General features: G+C 50.2%; 1 protein-coding gene across 2 annotated transcripts in view; it reads right to left on the minus strand.

The window, feature by feature from the left end:
- ANKH (ANKH inorganic pyrophosphate transport regulator) overlaps positions 1 to 19,122 on the minus strand; it is a 139,128-nt gene that overhangs the window by 29,129 nt on the left and 90,877 nt on the right. Inside the window, exons 4-8 of one of the 2 annotated variants that reach the window (XM_086676327.1) lie at positions 17,188 to 17,271; positions 10,002 to 10,172; positions 8,047 to 8,181; positions 5,757 to 5,849; positions 1,102 to 1,197 (exon numbers count right to left, since the gene is read on the minus strand). In XM_086676327.1, the coding sequence (XP_086532453.1) occupies positions 1,102 to 1,197; positions 5,757 to 5,849; positions 8,047 to 8,181; positions 10,002 to 10,172; positions 17,188 to 17,271 (579 nt within the window). The remainder of the gene's footprint in view (positions 1 to 1,101; positions 1,198 to 5,756; positions 5,850 to 8,046; positions 8,182 to 10,001; positions 10,173 to 17,187; positions 17,272 to 19,122) is intronic. The other variant, XM_086676329.1, reaches the window with a different exon arrangement.

The raw sequence follows: 19,122 nt of genomic DNA on the forward strand, positions 1-19,122 counted from the left end.
CAGGAGCCCCTCCATCGAAGGTTTAAAACACGTGTAGGGCTTGAGTTTAAGGACCACTCCCAGGTTCAGCAAGCCCAATAATCCCTTTGATAACAGTTAGAAGGGCTAAAGTTACAGTGTGCCTCTCATCAGGGCAACCAAACCTTCTGCCTTAGGTCCTCATCATCAGCCACTGATGATGAGAGCTGCGTGCCCCCGGCATTTCTGGAACATACTTATATTGTACTTTATACATGGAGACTTTCTACAGGACTTAATAGGAGATGTGTAGTCACCACAACAAACAAGAAAAACTGAACTAAGTTCAAAAGCCCCACATTTCTTTTTACCTCCTTCTCATCTCCCTCTTTAGAACTCAAAGGGCACAGTCCACAATGGAAGTTTGGTTATAAATGTTTTTTTCCTTTTCTTTTCTTTTTTTTTTTTTTTTTGGCTACTACAAACTATCTTAAATTATATACCATGTGCTTAGGGTTATAGAGCATGTATATCCATGTTTTTTGAACAGTATCTTCTACACTTAAATTGCATGGCGGTTGATACAGGAAGGATGTATGTTGCTTATTTAGGCTGTGCACGATGTGTGCTGTTATCCACAGCTGTATCCTTGAAAACGGCACCGGGCTTGGGACCTCGTAGGTGCTTGGTAAGTACGCGTCGAATGATGAATAAATAGATAGGACACAGCAGTGGTATAATAAGCGTGATCAGCAAAGGATCTTTTACGGGGGTAACTGAAATAACATCAACGAGATTTGGAAGAGGGACGGGGATGTTTATACAGTTGACGGATGTTTAAAAACGGGCCAGCAGTTACTCAGGAAGACAAGAGTATTATTAAAACGAAGGGCAAAGTCTGCCCTTCTTCAGCATGTTTAGAAGTCTCTGGAAATGCCAGAAGTCTACCCCTTCTTCCTGTATACAATGACCTTCCTAAATAACTGCTGTTCATACTTGGGGACAACAACGTTTTAAAGAGGTTGTTATTTAATTCCGTATAACATCACAGTATGGAATACAAGGCGTCTCCCTTTAAAACGGCCATTTCCCCTTTCCACAAACAACAACAGGGGGGGTGGTGGTGTCGGACTCTCTCCTTACCGTGAGTGACAAGGCCATGCAGACGAACGTGAACTTCTTGATGTGGGCGGCTGTCACCGTGTTGCTGGTGCTCACCAGTTTATTGCTGGGGTTATTCTAGGGTGAAAGAAAGGGACAGTGGTTATCCTGACCACACGTGCATCTTGAAGAGCATCTTGTTTTGGTTTTATTGGATGTGTCTGAAGTATGGGTGTCACCTGACAGCTGGGAGGACGGCTGTCACTTTCTCTCTTAGACAGCTGTCAGGCTTCTGGACTTGAACGTGAACCGGAGGGGGTTCTGGACGGAACTCTGGGCAGTGTCTCCTGAGTCTGTGTTCCCTGGGCGCTGGCCACCCACCCAGCCTAGTCCAGGGCCCCGGCCCGGGTGGCCCCTCCTGGCCACCTGGCACCTCCTCGAAGCGACAGCCCAGCTCGGTGACCTTCGGGGCCCTGTCCTCCCCACCAGCGGGCATTCTCGGCCCTGCCTGCCCTGACCCAGACTCCTCCACTTGTATTCCAGACACAACCTCTTCCTCTTCCCCTATCACACTTGGTGTTTTCATGTTTCTGTGCTTCTGTTCCTCCTCGTCTCTTTGGATCTTGTGAATTTCAAAGCTACCCTCTTTGGGGCACATCACGGGCATAGCCCGTCTGCTTCTTGAAGTCTCTCTGATCTTATAGCCCGAAGTGCCCCGGGGCCCCACTTCCTGGAATGCAGGCGAGCCCAGAGCTCTCTGGAGGTGGGTACGTTGTGGAAGGTGCACGCAGGTTGCGGACACAGAACTGGGCACCTCACTCTTCCCCTTGACTCCTGCCCCTCAGCACAGTCTTTCTTGCAGAGAAGGTGCTCACCGCCGCCACACCGAGTTTTTTTTAAATTTTTTTTTCAACGTTTTTTATTTATTTTTGGGACAGAGAGAGACAAAGCATGAACGGGGGAGGGGCAGAGAGAGAGGGAGACACAGAATCAGAAACAGGCTCCAGGCTCCGAGCCATCAGCCCAGAGCCTGACGCGGGGCTCGAACTCACGGACTGCGAGATCGTGACCTGGCTGAAGTCGGACGCTTAACCGACTGCGCCACCCAGGCGCCCCATACACTGGGTTTTAAGCAACCAGTGCGGACGGCCCAAATGTCCTCTCGCCCATCCTGAGGCTTGCTCAGACCATCCCAGCGCCACTGCTAAGCAGGCCTAACACCCGATCAAACTGGTGCCTGGCCCCTCATCACGAACACCAGCGGAGAAAAAGACCCCCCGGCCTCCACCAGGGATCCAGTTAGTCCCAGGGGCGACCGACAGAAGCACACCGGGGCTCCTGGCTCGCGTCCCGCTGGATGAAAGACGCAGAAGCAGAGCGGATACGGGTTCTACTGGGAAAAGAGCTTCTGATGGTTCCTTTACTTTGGGAGCTCAGGCGGTCTCCCCGGTCCCTTCCCCCTGTACGTGCCATGCCGCCAGCACAAACCTCTGCTCGAGCCTGTGTCATCCCAGCCTCTAAGGTGGATCCGCTTTTCTGAACAACAGATTTTGCCGCCGCGGCAGAGTGCAAGTCTCTCCACCTCCCCCGCCCCGGGGATTTGCGAGAGAGGGGCCCGAGTGGGCGCGCCACAGAGAGTCAGGAAACCAACCCGGGAGCGCCATGTCGCCCGTGGGGGACAGCAGCGTGGCGCAGCGCCTTCGCGTACGCTTTGGTTTCTACGCCCGCAGTTCGTTCCGCCAGCGTGGTTGGAACGAACACACCAGCAGGGACCATTAGGTTGGCGTCCGTGTTTCGTTTTGTTTGCCCCATCTGCTGAGCAACATAGCCCTTCGCGGGTGAGAACTGAACATCGGAGAGATTCTGCACGAGTGGAAAACGCTCCCCGTTGCTGCTATTCAGTGGGAGCCACCAGAAGTTATGCAAGAAATGTTAGATGTCTTAGGCCGGAGCCCACAAAGAGGCTAAGGATCTCAATTGTCAATGCAGCAAATTCTGCAAGTCCACACAGAGGGGTCTCAGATTTGGGCGAACAGACGGCATTCACGCGAATGGCTTAGAGGACCTCCCTGCCATGCCTGGAACAATGAGCGAGGCCCCACAAGGGTTCTGAGCCACGCCAGTTGCTGGCTGGAGGTACATGCTCGTTCAAGGGATTTTTTCGTAGCACCTAACCTCTGTGATCGCGAACCAAACCGAGTTTTTCTTGGATGCGCCTGCTGAAACTGTATCGTGTTACATTGTTAAGTTTTATTATTTCGAGGTAGCCAAAAAAAGAATTCCAGATGAGACTTCCTCCCCCAGCCCGGAGGCTCTGACTCTTCAGTGCTTCCTGGTCTCATCACGTTTTCTTACATAATCTTGGTCTCCAAGAGCTAGACATTTAGCAGGAAGACTTCTATGCATTTTGGTTTTCTAGGATTTACTTTTTTTTTTTTTTTAGCTCTTGTCTTCTGTTTTTTTTTTAAGTTTATTTATTTATTTTGAGAGAGACAGAGACAGTGCAAGTGGAGAAGGGGCAGAGAGAGACAGAGAGAGAGAGAGGGAATCCCAAGCAGGCTCCTTGGTGTCAGCACAGCGCCTGACGCAGGGCTTGAACTCGTGAAACTGTGAGATCACGACCTGGGCAGAAACCAAGAGTCGGACACTAACCAACTGAGCCACCCAGGCGCCCCTGGGATTTACTTCTATATGCACGTGACTTAAAACGAAGATGACAATTTCTATCAATAGACTGGATTAAACTCACTCAAACAAGAATTACAAGGAGGAAAATCTCCCGCAAGCCACTTGTGCCTCAAGTTTGCTCTCAGAGCATTTTTAGGAGATACGCTGCTTCCTGATGTTGTGAGATGCTGATGTGTGAAACGGGGAGTGGGTCTAGCTCGTAGTCCACTGGGGAGGTTCCACACCCAGTGAAGAGATCCGGGCAGCACCACCGCCCTGTCTTGTTAGGCTGCATGGTGGGCATCCCTGAAGTGAGCTGCCATTCACGGGTGAGTATGGGGCTGGGAACAGAGGCAGGTGACACCATGGGGGATGTACAGGGTGGAAGGATGCCGTGGATGGGGACGTGTGACAGAGGGTGTGTGTGTGTGTGTGTGTGTGTGTTTGCACGAGTCTGCTGGTAGACCACAGAGAAGAAGGTGGACCCACAGTGGATACTGTCTTTCCAGACTTGAGTCTCCGCCCCTGGCTCATCCCCACTCAGAGATGCCTGGGGCGTGGGGGGTGTGCCCTGGGTCAATGAGGCAAGCTGGACAGGAACCCTTTCTGGGGCCCCACTCCACAGGTATTACTCTTTTCTAGAAGCCCACAAACAACTAAACATTTGAGAATCCGGAGGCTATGTGAAAGAAAGAGCTAAGCGTATATAGCCTGTGGCTGGGCCTTGCTCGTGTGGCCCCCCAGGATTTCCCATGTCCACGCGAGTCTGGGAGCGGGGGGCTGGGGTGAGGGGAGGAGGGAGGCCAGCTTTAGCTAGTCAGAGCCCAAACTGCCTGTGCTGCCAGAACTGATGTGCTGGGGCCCCTGGCCAAGAGGCCTCCTCTCCTCACATCCCAGGACTCTTGCTGGGGGAAGATAAAGTGGTATCGGCCGTGGCTCTGAGCTTGTCCTGGAGAAGTTCAAGGCAAAGTAGCTGCTATTAAAAGTACACGTGGCAGGTTGTGTGCTTCTTTCCCCATTTTTCGTTTTATTTTATTCATTTATTTATTTATTTATTTATTTATTTATTTCAACGTTTATTTATTTTTTTGGGGACAGAGAGAGACAGAGCATGAACGGGGGAGGGGCAGAGAGAGAGGGAGACACAGAATCGGAAACAGGCTCCAGGCTCTGAGCCATCAGCCCAGAGCCCGACGCGGGACTCGAACTCACGGACCGCAAGATGGTGACCTGGCTGAAGTCGGACGCTTAACCGACTGTGCCACCCAGGCGCCCCCCCATTTTTCATTTTAAAACATCGTATACTATCTTTTGGGGGGGGTATGTTTTGCTGTAACAGTCTATAGGTTCAAATAACTAAGCTTTAATGAAATAGACATGAATTAAATGATTGGTAGGACAGCCCCCCCCCCCCCCCCCCCCCCGGGCCACAGGCTGCAAGTCTGAAGGGTTATGTGCCTCCCTAGGGCATGACAGCAGCCGCGGAGGGGGCAGAGCTGTTGTTAACAGAGGCTTTCAGCTGGAGTAAGTCTGCTGCATCCAAACCAACCTGAACCCAGGTCGGCGGTGTGGACAACTTCAGCGCGCATGGTCCCAAGTGTTGAACGAGCTCCGTAAGCCTAGGAGCTCAAGCGCACCACCCCGTCTGTTCCTTCACATCTGCTCTGAGGTCAGTGTAGTCTTAGTTTTATTTAATAAACAAAAGACAGAGGCAAAATCCAACGTATTCAATTTTCTTGAGAGTCTATTTTCCCTTCGCAAAAAAATTAATGGTACCTCAACAGGAACAACCTAAAAGCGGATACGGTTCGGAGGGCACTGGAGAACTGGCATCAGGGTGAGCTGGACAGCCTCTGTTATTTCCTGAGGGAACTGTTTCACAATTACGTTTGACCCCCTCGACGCCACGGTAACCTTACAGAGGGAGGTGAGACGGGGAAGTATCAAAGTTTTCCTCATCAGAGATGCCTGTCCATCAAAAGCTAGTTTTAAAGAGTGTGTTTTAGGCACCACGCCGCACGGGTTCTCACCTTGTCAAAAGCAGGGTAGACGGCACGGATTTCCGTCAGCCATCCATATGGCATGTGACCCACAGGGTATGTGGCTGTCAAAATTGCCACCGCCTACAAGAGGAAAAGCCAGCAGAATTAGCGCCCACATCCCCGAGAGAATTTCCAGTAGCTGCTGTTTGCCCCGTGGCTGCATGAGCCATCTCTGGGGTGGCCGCCACAGACAGATAACCGCACACTGGGTGACAAGCATTGGCCAGCCACAGGACAGCCCCGGGGGAAGCGGGGAAGGGGCAGGTGGTCCACTGTGACCATGGATGGGAGTGGGGTACAGGAGCCCAGGTAGTGCATGGAGTCCAGGAGGATGCATCTTCTTTACATGAATCCAAAGAGAAACAGCTCTGGGTTGTGGGCTGGACAAGCTACAGTTTGAACCCAGGCCCACCAGACCAAGGATCTTTGCTCTTTCCATTGAGCCGAACGGAACCCTCCAGGCTAGCCCAGTTCTGGAGTCTCAACATGTGATTTTGAGCCCGCTCTGCTCTCTGGGTAGTCTTTGCTCAGGGTCCGCCTCTATGCCTCCATCTTGTTCCTGCGGGTGGACTGGCGGTGGCTCTGTGGCCCCCTCCTTCCAACTCAACTCACTTTTAATCTGTTCAGCCAGGATAGCCTAATTTTGATGTTTAACTTAAGAAGACTAAATATTTCTTACAGGAAACCAAACACGTTCTTCCGTGGAAATGAGACTTTCTCTTCCTATGTGAATGAAAAGGAAGGGGTATGAAAACAAAGCATTGAACCCCACATGTTGGCGAGTTCAGCTCTAGCTGGCTAGTAAAAGAGAAGTTCAGCCTTCATCTATTTTAATGAACATAACATCGATGCCTGGAACATGAAGTGAGTCCCCCGCTGGGTGAAGAAACCGCTGTGAGGGTAGAGTGGTAGACCCGAGTCAAACCTCCACTTGGTCACCTACCAGCGGCGTGAAGTGTGGACCCGCTCAGACCCCCTTTCTGTTCCTCTAGCAGAACCGTGGGAGTAACGGCATCCATCACACAGGGCTGCGGGGAGTCAACGCCATGTGCATAAAGTGCCCTCACACAGCAGATGGTCAATCACCGTGGTCCTGTACCTTCTGTGCTGGGCCTCTAGGTCATGGAGGTCACTACAGAAACGGCCCCAATACATCACTTGCCTTATTTTTTTTTTTTTTAAAGGGGATGATGGAGTTCTGGCACAGAAGTGATGGGGGTCACGTGCTTTCTTTTCCTGTGCGACTGAAACTGAAGTCGTTAACTGAAAAAGCTGCTGGGTTACAGGAGCCACCCAAGATGACGACCTTCACGATCCAAAACACAAAATCCAGGAACAAACTGAGGCAGGAGAAGGTGTCCTGCTTGGGATTTATGTGCTTCCCTTCCTAAGCCAACACGAGCTGCTTCCCAGGACATGGAAACTGGCACGAGACCCCGGGCGGGAGACATGCCGAGAACACATTCAAGGGCAACGAGCAAAACCAGAAGGCCCTCAGGGGCAGCCACCAGCCCTCCTGAAGGACCAGCACTTCCGGAGACGGAATCGATTCTCCAGAAGGCAGCAGAGGAGGGAACGAACGAAGTAGCCCTATTTGTTCATCCCATCCTTGAGAGATGGAAAAAATGATTCAACTCTTTTTTTTTTTTTTTTTTTTTTTGGAGCAGCTGCCAGTTTCCAGATATATTTCTTGAGTTGTGAGTGAGTAGATGAGGGAGGTCTTCATTCGGAGGAGGGCAGACTGCCACAGAGCACGCAGGGCCGTGACTGCTGGGCCATATGTGTAGGAAGGCGGAGCATGAACAGGCGAGAGAGGCCGGGGTCACGATGGAGGCACCGGCCCTCACAGTCCGGGCGTTTTCGTTGCTGTGCCCGGCATAGTGTCTGGTCTTCGGCAACCACAGTGAAGCAGCATCATGCCGACTCCGCGGAAAAACGGAAAGGCCATTGGGCGGGAGGCGGAAAATCTGGATTCTGAGGCCAGCCCAGCTTCTTGCTAGTTTTGTGTCCTCGCCTCTGTTTTCTCAAATGGCCAATGAGAACAATGAAGGAGCTGTCTCCTTCCATACTCATAAATAAGGAAGAAACGCTATGATTGTAAGACCCTCATGGCTTCTGAGTGTGAATGTGTCACATAATTTAATACCACAGGATTACTGAAGCTCTCAAGAGGGATCAGAGACAAGCTTGCATCCACCTTCCCGCCCCCATTCTTCATGAGGTGACTACAAGCCTCCCCCTCCCCGCCCTGGCCCCCCATCCCCAGAAAGTGCCCTACCTCTGTCGCTGCAGAACTTCCACCAAGGTCCCGGGAAACAAAGAGGTTGACGATCGGTCTACTGATTCTCTGTGTAGCCAAGATGAGAGCCAGGGGCCACCAGAAGCTCAGCATTTTCCTTATCGTTGCATCCCCCTGTGTCAAGAAATGGAGAGAAAGGGTCACTAGGCTCTAGAAGCAGAACAGGAGAAACACTTCAGAGCCAAAGCTTTTCCTTCTGATGTCAATCATGCGTCAATTCATTGTACTTAAAAAAAAATGGCATAAGGAAAGCCTCTGTAGCCAAGCCAATCTGAATGAAAACAAAACGTACAGTCTTACTCGAAATTAACTCAGACGGCTGGCAAGCTGCTGTGAAATCAAAACACACATTTAAGTATGATGGATCCACATCACTGTTTTCCAAAGAGGGAAGCTCTACACTCAGGCAGACCCCGATTCCATGGCCTGAGAAGCAGGCTGGAAATTAGTTTTTGTTTAAGTCATCAAATGGACTGGCTAGAAGCCACGTCTGTAAGAGGTAACTCTCAGAAGTAAAAAAATTACTGTAATTTATTTTGTAACCCATCAGGTCACGAATGCGCCTAATTATTTGGGCACCGTGCAAATCAACGACGAAGATTCTTATTCTCGAAGCTCTCACAGAAGTCATGTAAATGTGCAGAAGCGTAAAAATAAGAACACGGTCAAGAAAATGTGGTTTGTTAAGAATTCTACAAAGTAAAGATGTGTGCAGTCTTTAAAGCCTGGCTTTTATGATTTTATGATTTTGATTCTTCAGAGGTGAAGGGTTACATCATGGAACCAGGTCAGCCGCTCTGGTTTCCCTTTGCTGGTGGCTCAATGTTACGAGACGGATTGTTACGATCAAGACCAATTTGATGTGGTTTTCCTAGTGATGGAAACAACGAGATCAGATTTTATTGACGGCCTGCCCTCTCGGATGGAGGTAAGTGGTCAACGTCATTATTGTTCTGACATGACAGGGGTAACCTGTGGTCAAAGGCGGGATCAGGGACTTATTCCGGGCCCTTAGGGAACCAGGCATATCTACCTTACAGCTAGATGGAAACACAGCCCAGTGACACCCGATAACGAAGGTAGAACAGATGAGCATATACATAAATCAGATGCTGTTGACACTGATGATGAAAAAGTGCTTGGGCCACTGGTGTAAGATCATACCCTGTTTCTATCCGACTCAACTTCGGAGGTGCAGGCCAAGCTCTGTCTCCATCCAGGAGCGTCTCAGACCTTACCGCTATCTCCTTTCTCTCAGCTTCCGTGGCCCTTGTGTCCCGTCTGCAGGTCTATGTGCTCTCCTGGATCCACGTCTGAGTGTCGCTTCTGTGTTGGTCTTAGCTACCAAATGAGGTGTACTACGTTGCTTGAGGATAGAGACCCTGTTTAAAATGTTTCTGGGCCCCTCCACGGTACCTGTAGGCTCTGCTCACTCCACAGAAGGTACGTGAATGCACAACTGTGTTTGGCCCGTACGGAAAGTATAAACAAAGCCTGGGGCCCTGCTGTGAAATTAAAAACAACCCAAATATGAGTTTAAAGGTACTGCGGGTCCTAAAACACTTGTTGATTAATATATAAGTACCGTGCGCTATTGGATTGCCCCACTGGAGCTCCATTTTGATGAATGACTGACTTTTGACAACAGAGGGTAAGAAAAGACGAAACCGCTACACCTACTCAGCCTGACCTGACTCACTGTGCCTCAGTCTCCCTGATATGCAACGGAGGAGGCTGAACAGTGGCCTCTAAGACCTCTTCTATCTCCAGGGGCCCTTCATTCTCCAACCGTCTCCCCTGTGGCCACGACCTAGCACTTGACAGCTTGCAGCATGTGCTCCTTGTATGGATACCCCCAATTCGCAAAGGGCCGGGGCAGCACTCGGCCGCCCTCGGAGGCACAGACGGGGTGTCGGCGAGTTCTAAGGACGTACCCCCAGTTCCGGTCCGCTCCTGTCGGGGATGATGTCGTGGATGTTCTTGTAGTAGCCCAGGCACAGGGTGGTGCAGCGCACAAGGGCGCCCATGTACAAGGAAAGGATGGGGATGAGCAGAGGCTCCCTGCATTCCAGGTGACTGTGAAGCAAAATGGCTACAAAAACGACCTGAGAGACAGGAAAACGAGAGCAAGTCAGAGGGGAGAAGGTGGAGCCCGTCGACAGAAGCACGGTCCACCCTCTTGCACCCCGATGAGACACATCTCCGAGTGAAAATCCCGACGTTGAGGAGGAGAACGGAAACTTGGGCTGAGGCTCAAGGCCACTCTCAGAATTCAGGGTCGGATGCCTGGGGTTCACCGGAAGGGCACACGATCATTTTGCCGTATTCACCACGAAGGTTCTTTGAAGGTAACTGCACATCTCGTTAAGGTTATTGCTAAAAAAAAAAAAAAAATATCTGGAAACTTTGGGCTCCTAGGTTCCCAAAAGATGTGGCAGAGGTTTGCCCTTCTTGAGCCTGGATCCCGACGCGCACAGGTAACCCACACGGGAGGCCCTAAGCCCACAAGGAAAGAGTAGTGGTGATCAGTGATGTCTATGGAAAAATGCACATTTAACATTTACAAGATGCAATTCATTAAAAATGCTGCAAAAGGGGCGCCTGGGTGGCGCAGTCGGTTAAGCGTCCGACTTCAGCCAGGTCACGATCTCGCGGTCCGTGAGTTCGAGCCCCGCGTCAGGCTCTGGGCTGATGGCTCGGAGCCTGGAGCCTGTTTCCGATTCTGTGTCTCCCTCTCTCTCTGCCCCTCCCCCGTTCATGCTCTGTCTCTCTCTGTCCCAAAAAAAATAAATAAACGTTGAAAAAAAAAAATGCTGCAAAAGACACCAATGTTAATTATTATAAGGCAAGCCAGATTAAAATTTAAAATATAAACATATAGAAGTGGAATAAGTCAACAAAATAGTCAAGAGGGATTGAAAAAAATAATCAAGTATTGATCTCTACCGACTGTAGAGTCCCCACAACAAATTTAACAACGTATTTAACCTTCCCGTCTGCAAAGCTCAGACAAGAAGCCCAGTCTCTGTCCAGAGCCATCTGGGGATTCATACATTCAGGAGAGCACTGAGCACACTGAGTGCAAAAATAAAGTAATGGGGGAGGGGGACGATTCCTGGGCTACACTGACTTTATTTTTTTAATGTTTATTTATTTTTGAGAGAAAGAGAGAGAGAGAGAGAGAGAGAAAAGACAGGTGGGAGGGGCAGAGAGAGAGGGAGACACAGAATCTGAAGCAGGCTCCAGGCTCTGAGCTGTCAGCACAGAGCCCGATGTAGGGCTCGAACCCATGAACCGTGAGGTCACAAACTGAGCCCAAGTTGGACGCTTAACCGACTGAGCCACCCAGGCACCCCTCGACTTTTCTTTTTTTTTAAAGATTTTATTTTTAAGCAATCTCTACACCTAACGTGGGGCTCAAACTTACAACCCTGAGATCAAGAGTCACATACATGCTCTACCGACTGAGCCAGCCAGGCACCCCGAGCTAGAGCGACTTTAATGGCCAAATATCTGTGGAACAATAGGCATGCAAAATATACCGCCATCGAGTGATCCTGACCAGAGGAGGCTTATCCTGATCACTTCAGTGCCAAGAGATCAGTGATGACAGAAAGTTAAAAAGGAAGCTGGAGACTGAGCGTGATTAACTGGATGAGTGCCTTCCGCTGCTGTAGGGAACACACACAGAAAAGCAGGGTAATACAGAGAAGCTTCTGAACGCAGTAAAAGCATCAGATGCTAGAGGTGGTTTGTTGACGGCATCGATGAATCTCGTGCCCGGCTGTCCTTCTCAAACCCAGTAGATGAGGCTGACTGGGACAGGGAGCCTCCGGGGATGCAGGAGAGAGAGGCACTGCTTGGCCACGTGGACGCACCAGGCTGCCCGCAGCACCGACAATGTGAATGGACACAAGTCAGGCCACATTCACACTCGCACTCACGCTCTCGGAGGATACAGCAGAGCCCAGTGATAGAAGTCAAGATGCCCGGACCTGGCTCCGTGCCTGTTCCTTCCAAGTGGAACTATCAAATGTCAACTGAAAATGCGAACACCAGCTGGGGAAGCCTTGCTAAGGACGCACTGTGTTTGAAACAGAAGACCAGGGGGTTTGTGATGGGGCCAAGATGTGCAGTGATGTCTCTAAAGCATTAGATGCCTCTAAGGAGCCGCCATGCAAACTCACACTGGTGCATGTGCAACAAGCTGAACGTTTGGCAGCTAGAAAACGTACAGAGCAAACTAAGATGACCTTGTGCAGAGACTGAAAACTCACTGTACAAGAAATGAATACGTAAGGATCATCCCCCCGCTGCTAAGTCCAGGAAAGACCCCCAGGGCCGTCAGGATGGCCATGCAAGATGGAGGCCTGCCGAGCAGAGCCACGGAGGAGGATGTGGAGGTGACGGAAAAAAGAGGGACTCGGCCGAAAGAAGAGTGAGTGTGGCGATGACAGGAAACAGCCAGAGAATCATGGCAGGCTATTTGGGACCGAGGGAAGGTGGGAAGCACTGGCCCAGTGGCTCTCACAGCCTCCCTGCGCGTTTAATAGCTCGATGCCATGTGGCCCAGCACCTGTCACAGAGCTGACACCATCACTGTGGATTGTATTGTTTGCCAACTGAAAATAACACGGGGCAGGGGCGCCTGGGTGGCTAAGTCGGTTAAGCGTCCGACTCTTGATTTCGTCTCAGGTCATATCTCACAGTTCTTGAGTTTGAGCCCCGTGCTGGGCTCTGTACTGGCAACTGGGACCCTGCTTGGGATTCCCTCTCCCTGTCTCTCTAGCCGCTCCCCTGCACGCACGCTCTCTCTCTCAAAATGAAATGAAATGAAATAAAGTAAAATAACACGGGGCCTTCTGCAATTAAAGTCCAGAATTATGACTCTGAGTCTGATATAGCCACCGAAAATATTGGGTTATTTTCTGAGGGGGAACCTAGGGCCTCACTGGTGAGGATTTTTCCCAGTGAGAGCCTGTTCTGTGCTGGCCTTGTACTGGGTGCCGGGATTCAGAGATCAATGAGATCATCCCAAATTCTGTCCTGGGGAGCGGAGGGTCGAGCGGAGAAGCAGGGACCTTAATCACACAGTGGCGCTGGCGAGCGCCCGCTGACACAGGGAAGGAAGAGTGGCTGTGCTAGGACAGCCAGGCTGCTGTGAGGGAGGGCGTCTTCCTGGGTGCTGTCTGAGCTGAGACCTACAGTCTCCGCAGGAGACTAGCCAGGAATGGCAGGCGTCGGAGGCAGTTCTCCCCAGAACTGAGGCAGAACGTTTCCTCCCGGGGAAGATGGGGCTGAGGTGAAAAGCCCCAGCGGAAGGGGGCTCTGCCCTACCGAGGCCCCGAACGGAGTACCCGTGGCTGGAGTGCAGGAAGCAAGGGGACAAGAGGAGACTGCCAGGCTGGAGAGGAAGCAAGGCCAAAGGACTTCAGTACCTTGTTGGCCGTGAGCAGGATTTTGAGTTTTTTACCTCAAGAACACCAGGAAACAATTTCTTAGGTTTTTTTTTTCTTTCATGTTTATTTATTTAGTTTGAGAGAGAGAGAGAGAGAGAGAGAGAGAGAGAGAGGGAGAGAGAAGAAGGAGAGGAAGAGAGAGAATCCCAAGCAGGCTCCTTACTCAGTGTGGAGCCTGACACGGGGCTCCATCCCGTGACCGTGACCTGAGCCGAATTCAAGAGTTAGATGCTTAACCGACTGAGCCACTCAGGTGACCCCATCAGGAGCAGCTTCCAAGCAGGGGATGAGGTAAAAAGAACGGATTACAGGGGTGGCGGTGGGGAAGGGAGGAGGTGGGTCAGAGCAGAGGCAGAGGCAAGAGAGGAGACATCCGGGTGGGAGGGGAGGCAGATGGGGAGAGGAGGGCGATATTTGGTATCCAATCTGGAAGGCGGGCATGAACTAGATGTTTCTCCAACAGAACAGAACAGAGCGAGGAGAGACAGAGAAAGGTGCTGAGAAAGGTCCACATGTTCACAGCAATAGAGGAGGTGGGCCTTCAGAAGGAGGAGACAGACCAGGACTGTGGTGCTGTACCAGTGGGAAGGAACGTTTTGTGCAGTCAGGAGCAGTCAACAGAGTGAAGGGATGTCTGAGAAGTTGACAGGGAACGTCCACTGGGTTAAGTGACATGAAGGTCATTAGCAAGAACCATTTGGGTGGGCTGACGGGGGTGGAAGTCCACCTGGAGTCGGTAAAAGAATAAAAGAGAAGTGAAAAAAAAAATGGAGACAGTGGGTGAAAACCACTCTTGCAAAAAGGTCTGGCTGTGAAGTAATGAAGACGGAGGATTGTGGCTAGAGAGGTACATGGGAGCCAGAAAAATCTTCTCATTGTCCTTGTCTTCAAATGTTACACGTTAAGAGAAATGACCCAGGGGAGACAGAATGGATCACTGATAAACTGAATGAAGTTCTTGAGAAAGCACGGAATCCAAGGCACAGGTGGAAGAAGTGGTTCTGGACCACAGAGAAGGGACACCTCTTCTAAAATGGCGGAAAACGGAAGTGATGCCAGGGTGTGAAGGTAGGCTTGTAGGTTTGGTGGCCAGAAGTTGAAGAATTTGGTTGCTTCAACTTTTGCAGAGAAGTGGGGAGAGAGCTCGTCTACAGGGAGAGTGAGGAGGGTACGGAAGCCTCTGAGTTAGTTACTGGAGTCAGCTGAGGTGAGTGAGGAGACTAGGGATCCGTGGTTTGATTAGTCGGTCCCATTGTGGAACTTTCTTCATTATTATTATTATTATTGTTTTAATTTTTCTTAACGTTTATTTATTTCTGAGAGACAGAGCACCAGTGGGGGAGGGGCAGAGAGAGAGGAAGACACAGAATCCGAAGCAGGCTCCAGGCTCCGAGCCATCAGCACAGAGCCCGACGCGGGGCTCGAACCCACGCGTGGCGAGATCAAGACCTGAGCAGAGGTCAGACACCTAACCGACTGAGCCACCCAGGAGCCCCATCCGCTGTTTGAACTTCGTGCAGGAGCACTTGCTACCTGCACGCAGGTGGTGACAGGTGCATCACAGGGTGGTTCAGGAGTGGGATCTTGCCAGAAGGCTGAGATGAAAAGGCAGGAGGCAAGGGGATTTACAGTAGTGCAGCATCATTACTGAGCTAGGATCTTGGCCTCCCATCCTGGGGCCCTCGGCCAACTTCAGAAGGCAAGGGCTAGGACGGGAGGCCCGAGTAAGGTCTGACAACCCCAGGAGAATTCTCGTTTTGATACTGAGCAAATATTGACCAGGTGATTGTGAAATATAACAGAGACAGCAGTATTTTTCATAAACCCTTTGGCATTTACTAGAACATAATAGCACCATTGAGAGTAATAGTGGCACAGAAAAGCATTGCCTGCGTGAACCACACCGAGAGCTTTCTTGTACTGTGATGAGACACCAATTAGCTTAGTCAAATTTTTAAAAATGAGAGTTGCCACTGAAATTCAAGACGTTATAAACCATGTTCATTTTACCATTGGCCACTGCTTGCTATGTATCTATGCTAAGGTGGTATTTCAAAGGACTTTGCCTAAGATCTATTTACTCATTGCCAAATCCGGCAGTTAAATGCTTTCAAGGAGCAAGAAGAATAAAGCTGGGGGTGCAGGCAGGGGTAATAAAAGACTTAGGAACCAAAATTGCATTTATTCCCTCAGGCATTTAAACTACAAGGTTTAAAATAACTACTTCACCAGGAATAGCCGGGGGCCAGATGGCATCTGAATCCAGCTCCCATCTTACTAACCAGATATGTTTATTCTGCATTTGCGAGCCCTCCCAGCAGGCATCGGCCAGGACTGGGTTTCAAACAGAGAAGGAAAAGGGCCGTGGGCGTGCTCAGCAGAGCATTTTTCAGGGATATAGTGTTCTCTTCCACCCTTAGATGCCTACTATATTTATCGTAGGCAAAGTCCAGCTTTTCTATTTGTTTGTTTGCCCTTCAGAAAACACGCATCTCAAAATACTCAGGGAGCTGCTGATGCGACTTGCTGCCCGTGAGAAGTCTTTCCTTTATTTCAAATGAAGTGATTAGAGTGAATAAGGCAGTTTAGTTCATGTCTCCGAGGACGAGTTAAATAAAAGTAAGCTCCGGACAAAATTCTCCAATAACTCACAAAGAAAATTAACAAAGATACATCAAGGAATGATGTTAGCCAGCGTTCGGGCGTGCACATGTGTGCGCAAACACACACACACACACACACGCACACACACACACACACACACACAGAGTGTTCATAGGAATAACATAAATTACTTTTAATAGTGATCCACGGAGTAAACGCAATTAATCTGGAAATGGAATTGTTGGTCTTTAGGGAGGTACTCACGGTCTGACAGTAGATTATTTCACAAAGGTGGCTAAAAGACTAGCATGTATGACGGGAAGAAACCAGGCAGAGATGCCTAGAAACATTCCCAGAATGGAACTGGGAATTGGGAAAAGAGTTTAAGAAATCAGTCCAACCCTCTCCTCTGTGAAGACCTTGTTCTCCCAAACCCCTGATGGCAGGAACTATGCCTAATTTATAGATTATAGGAATTAGATCTAATTTCCTGCTGAAATGTTTTAGGCAGTATCCCCAGTGGCAGAGGAAGGGAAGGAAAATGGAAAATCAGGGTTGGTGCCAGACCCCAGGGGCCTGGATTCAACAGGAAGCGTGCAACGTGGGTCCAACGTCCTGGCTCTTTTGAAATGTGGGCGAATGACGTGTGAATGGCAGCCCTGGGTGGCATAAGAGCAATTCCTAAGAGCTCCCTCTGGGACCGAGGGACAGACCATGTACTGTTGGGCCACACAGAGGGCCAAGTGTGCGTCCGGCCAAGTGCACAGTGACCCTCTGACCACCAAACATGTACTAGCTGGGACCTGATGGCTGTTTCTCGTGCGAGCCCAACCCTCTGCCACTGACTTTAAATTCCTACCACCCTCCAGCCAGCAGGATTATACATACTTACGCTGCAAACGGCTTCGCTTTCTCTCTACTTTGACAAACCTTTGCCGAAGTCCACGTTTGATCTGAGGAAAGTCGGAATGCATGGCAGGCTGAATGAATGTGAGACATGGGTGGGTTCTGTCACTCGCCAGAGAGAGGCTCTGAGCGGCACACAGACCACACTTACCTGAGCTATGACGTCTGAGATCGAGGCACATCCCACCAGGAAACTGTATTTGTGTTTCAGGAGAATGCCGGCGTGGGTCCATGCCTGCCGGAAAGAAAAGGATTGGGCGTGAGAGACGCTGTCAGCACTGGCTCACTTCTGGTCGTTAGGATTTCCTGGGAGTTCCTGAAATAGACTTTGTACCCCCGACACCTTAGGAGCACAGGACAAATTTTCAGTTGGTCAAATGACTGGAACTTGGCCTGATGGCTAGGTGCACACAAGAGTTTTTTAAGTGGCATCCGTGACTGCACAGTATTTATTTAGGACAGATTATACGCAGGCCAGTGTACTCCTTAGGTCCCCGTGCCTGGCAGGAAAGCTGGGTGGCTACCAGGAACGGAGGAAACGCCGCCTCTCCCTCTCTGGGGCGGTCGGAGTGCCAAGGCAGAAGCGTCCTCCTTACACGAAGCATGTTATAATGAGGGCTCCAGGTTGGTTCTAAGTTATTACAGTCATTATGGGTTCTCATCAGCTGATTAGGGCTCTAATGAGGGCTCTTCTTCCTTCTTTTCAAGCCAGGGCAGGATCTGATCTGACACCTTGCTTTTGAGGGCAATTACGAGGGAGGTCCCTCTGCGGGGAGCAGACCATGGAAAGCCCGGGGAAAGGTGAGTTTGGAGGCCGGGAGTTCAAGACAGGATCTGTTGAAAGATGATCCCTCTAACCTGTAAAGGCCGATGCGGACTGACATAGAAATCACATTTCATGTGAACTAAACACAATCGGACAAATACAATTTATTCCCCTAGGTCTGTGTCGGGGCTGCACAGAGCAGCTCATCCTCCCTCAGCTCACAGGTCCCGAGGTGCCAGACGTGGAAAGAAATGCAAACCGTCGATAACGTTTGCAAATAGTGGCTTGTGGGCTATCTCTGTTGACCAAAGCCATCTGGATGGTAAGCCTTGTGGCTTTCAAATATTATCTCTCCAACCAATACAGCAGGGCCACGGTGCAGGTATGGGTGTGTAGGGGGGGAGCTTGGGGAGGGATCACCTGGCTCTTTATAAGTGCTCACCATTTTGTTCTTTTATTAGCAGTCTCCTACTGCTGGGTCTTTGGGGGCAGTTGATAAACGAAACACAGAAGTAAAGGGTGTTAATCACCAATGCTCTGGTGTCATACTGAGTTTTAGAAACTCTCTCATGGCAAATAAATACACCTGAAGGAAAATGGAACACGGGGCACGTAAGAGTCTGTGATTCGCTTTTAGTCCCGAGTCCCTGAAGTCACTGTATAACCGTGATTCTTCTACGTGTTTACAGAGTCCCCATACAGATGGTGGGTGGGCATTAGAGCAGTATCACAGATTCTGTCTGGGAAGCTGGGCTTTTACTTCGGATGTGATAAAGGTCACATCATTCAGTTCTCTGACTTCAAGCACTGTGGTGCCTCCTCAGGCCTGCGTGGCACCATGGGGAATCTGGTTTTAGGAAATCCCGCCCCTGTGCCTTTTTTCTTTCTTTCTTTTTTTTTGGGGGGGGGCAGGGGTAATGTGTCTTAAATTTCTTATTTGGGAATAAGTAAGGAAAAGAAAATCCAGGTACCAGTGCTCCAATGCCCAGATCCTCGCACCTACACTGATGTGACACCAACTGGGCATCAGGGCCTCTGTGTTGAAACTATGAGTTTAGGATTTAAGGTTACTGTGCCAACCGGTGGAAAGCCGGCAGCCATTCAGTGAGGCTGCATCAGTAACCTAACTACAGGCAGTTTGACACCGCTGATAACACTCGAGAAGAAGGACCACGGGCAATTGGCCTTGTGTCATCTCGCCAAGGATGTGGGGCGGTGGCCTCGCCTCCAGGCAGATGCCCACTCACCTCATGCGTCTACACTACATAAACCTTGGGGTGAAGGGTGGTGAAAAATTGTACAGATTAACATATACATTAT

Source organism: Puma concolor, chromosome A1 (assembly GCF_028749965.1).
Source record: "Puma concolor isolate L17-30 chromosome A1, mPumCon1.1.hap2, whole genome shotgun sequence".
NCBI lineage: Eukaryota > Metazoa > Chordata > Mammalia > Carnivora > Felidae > Puma > Puma concolor.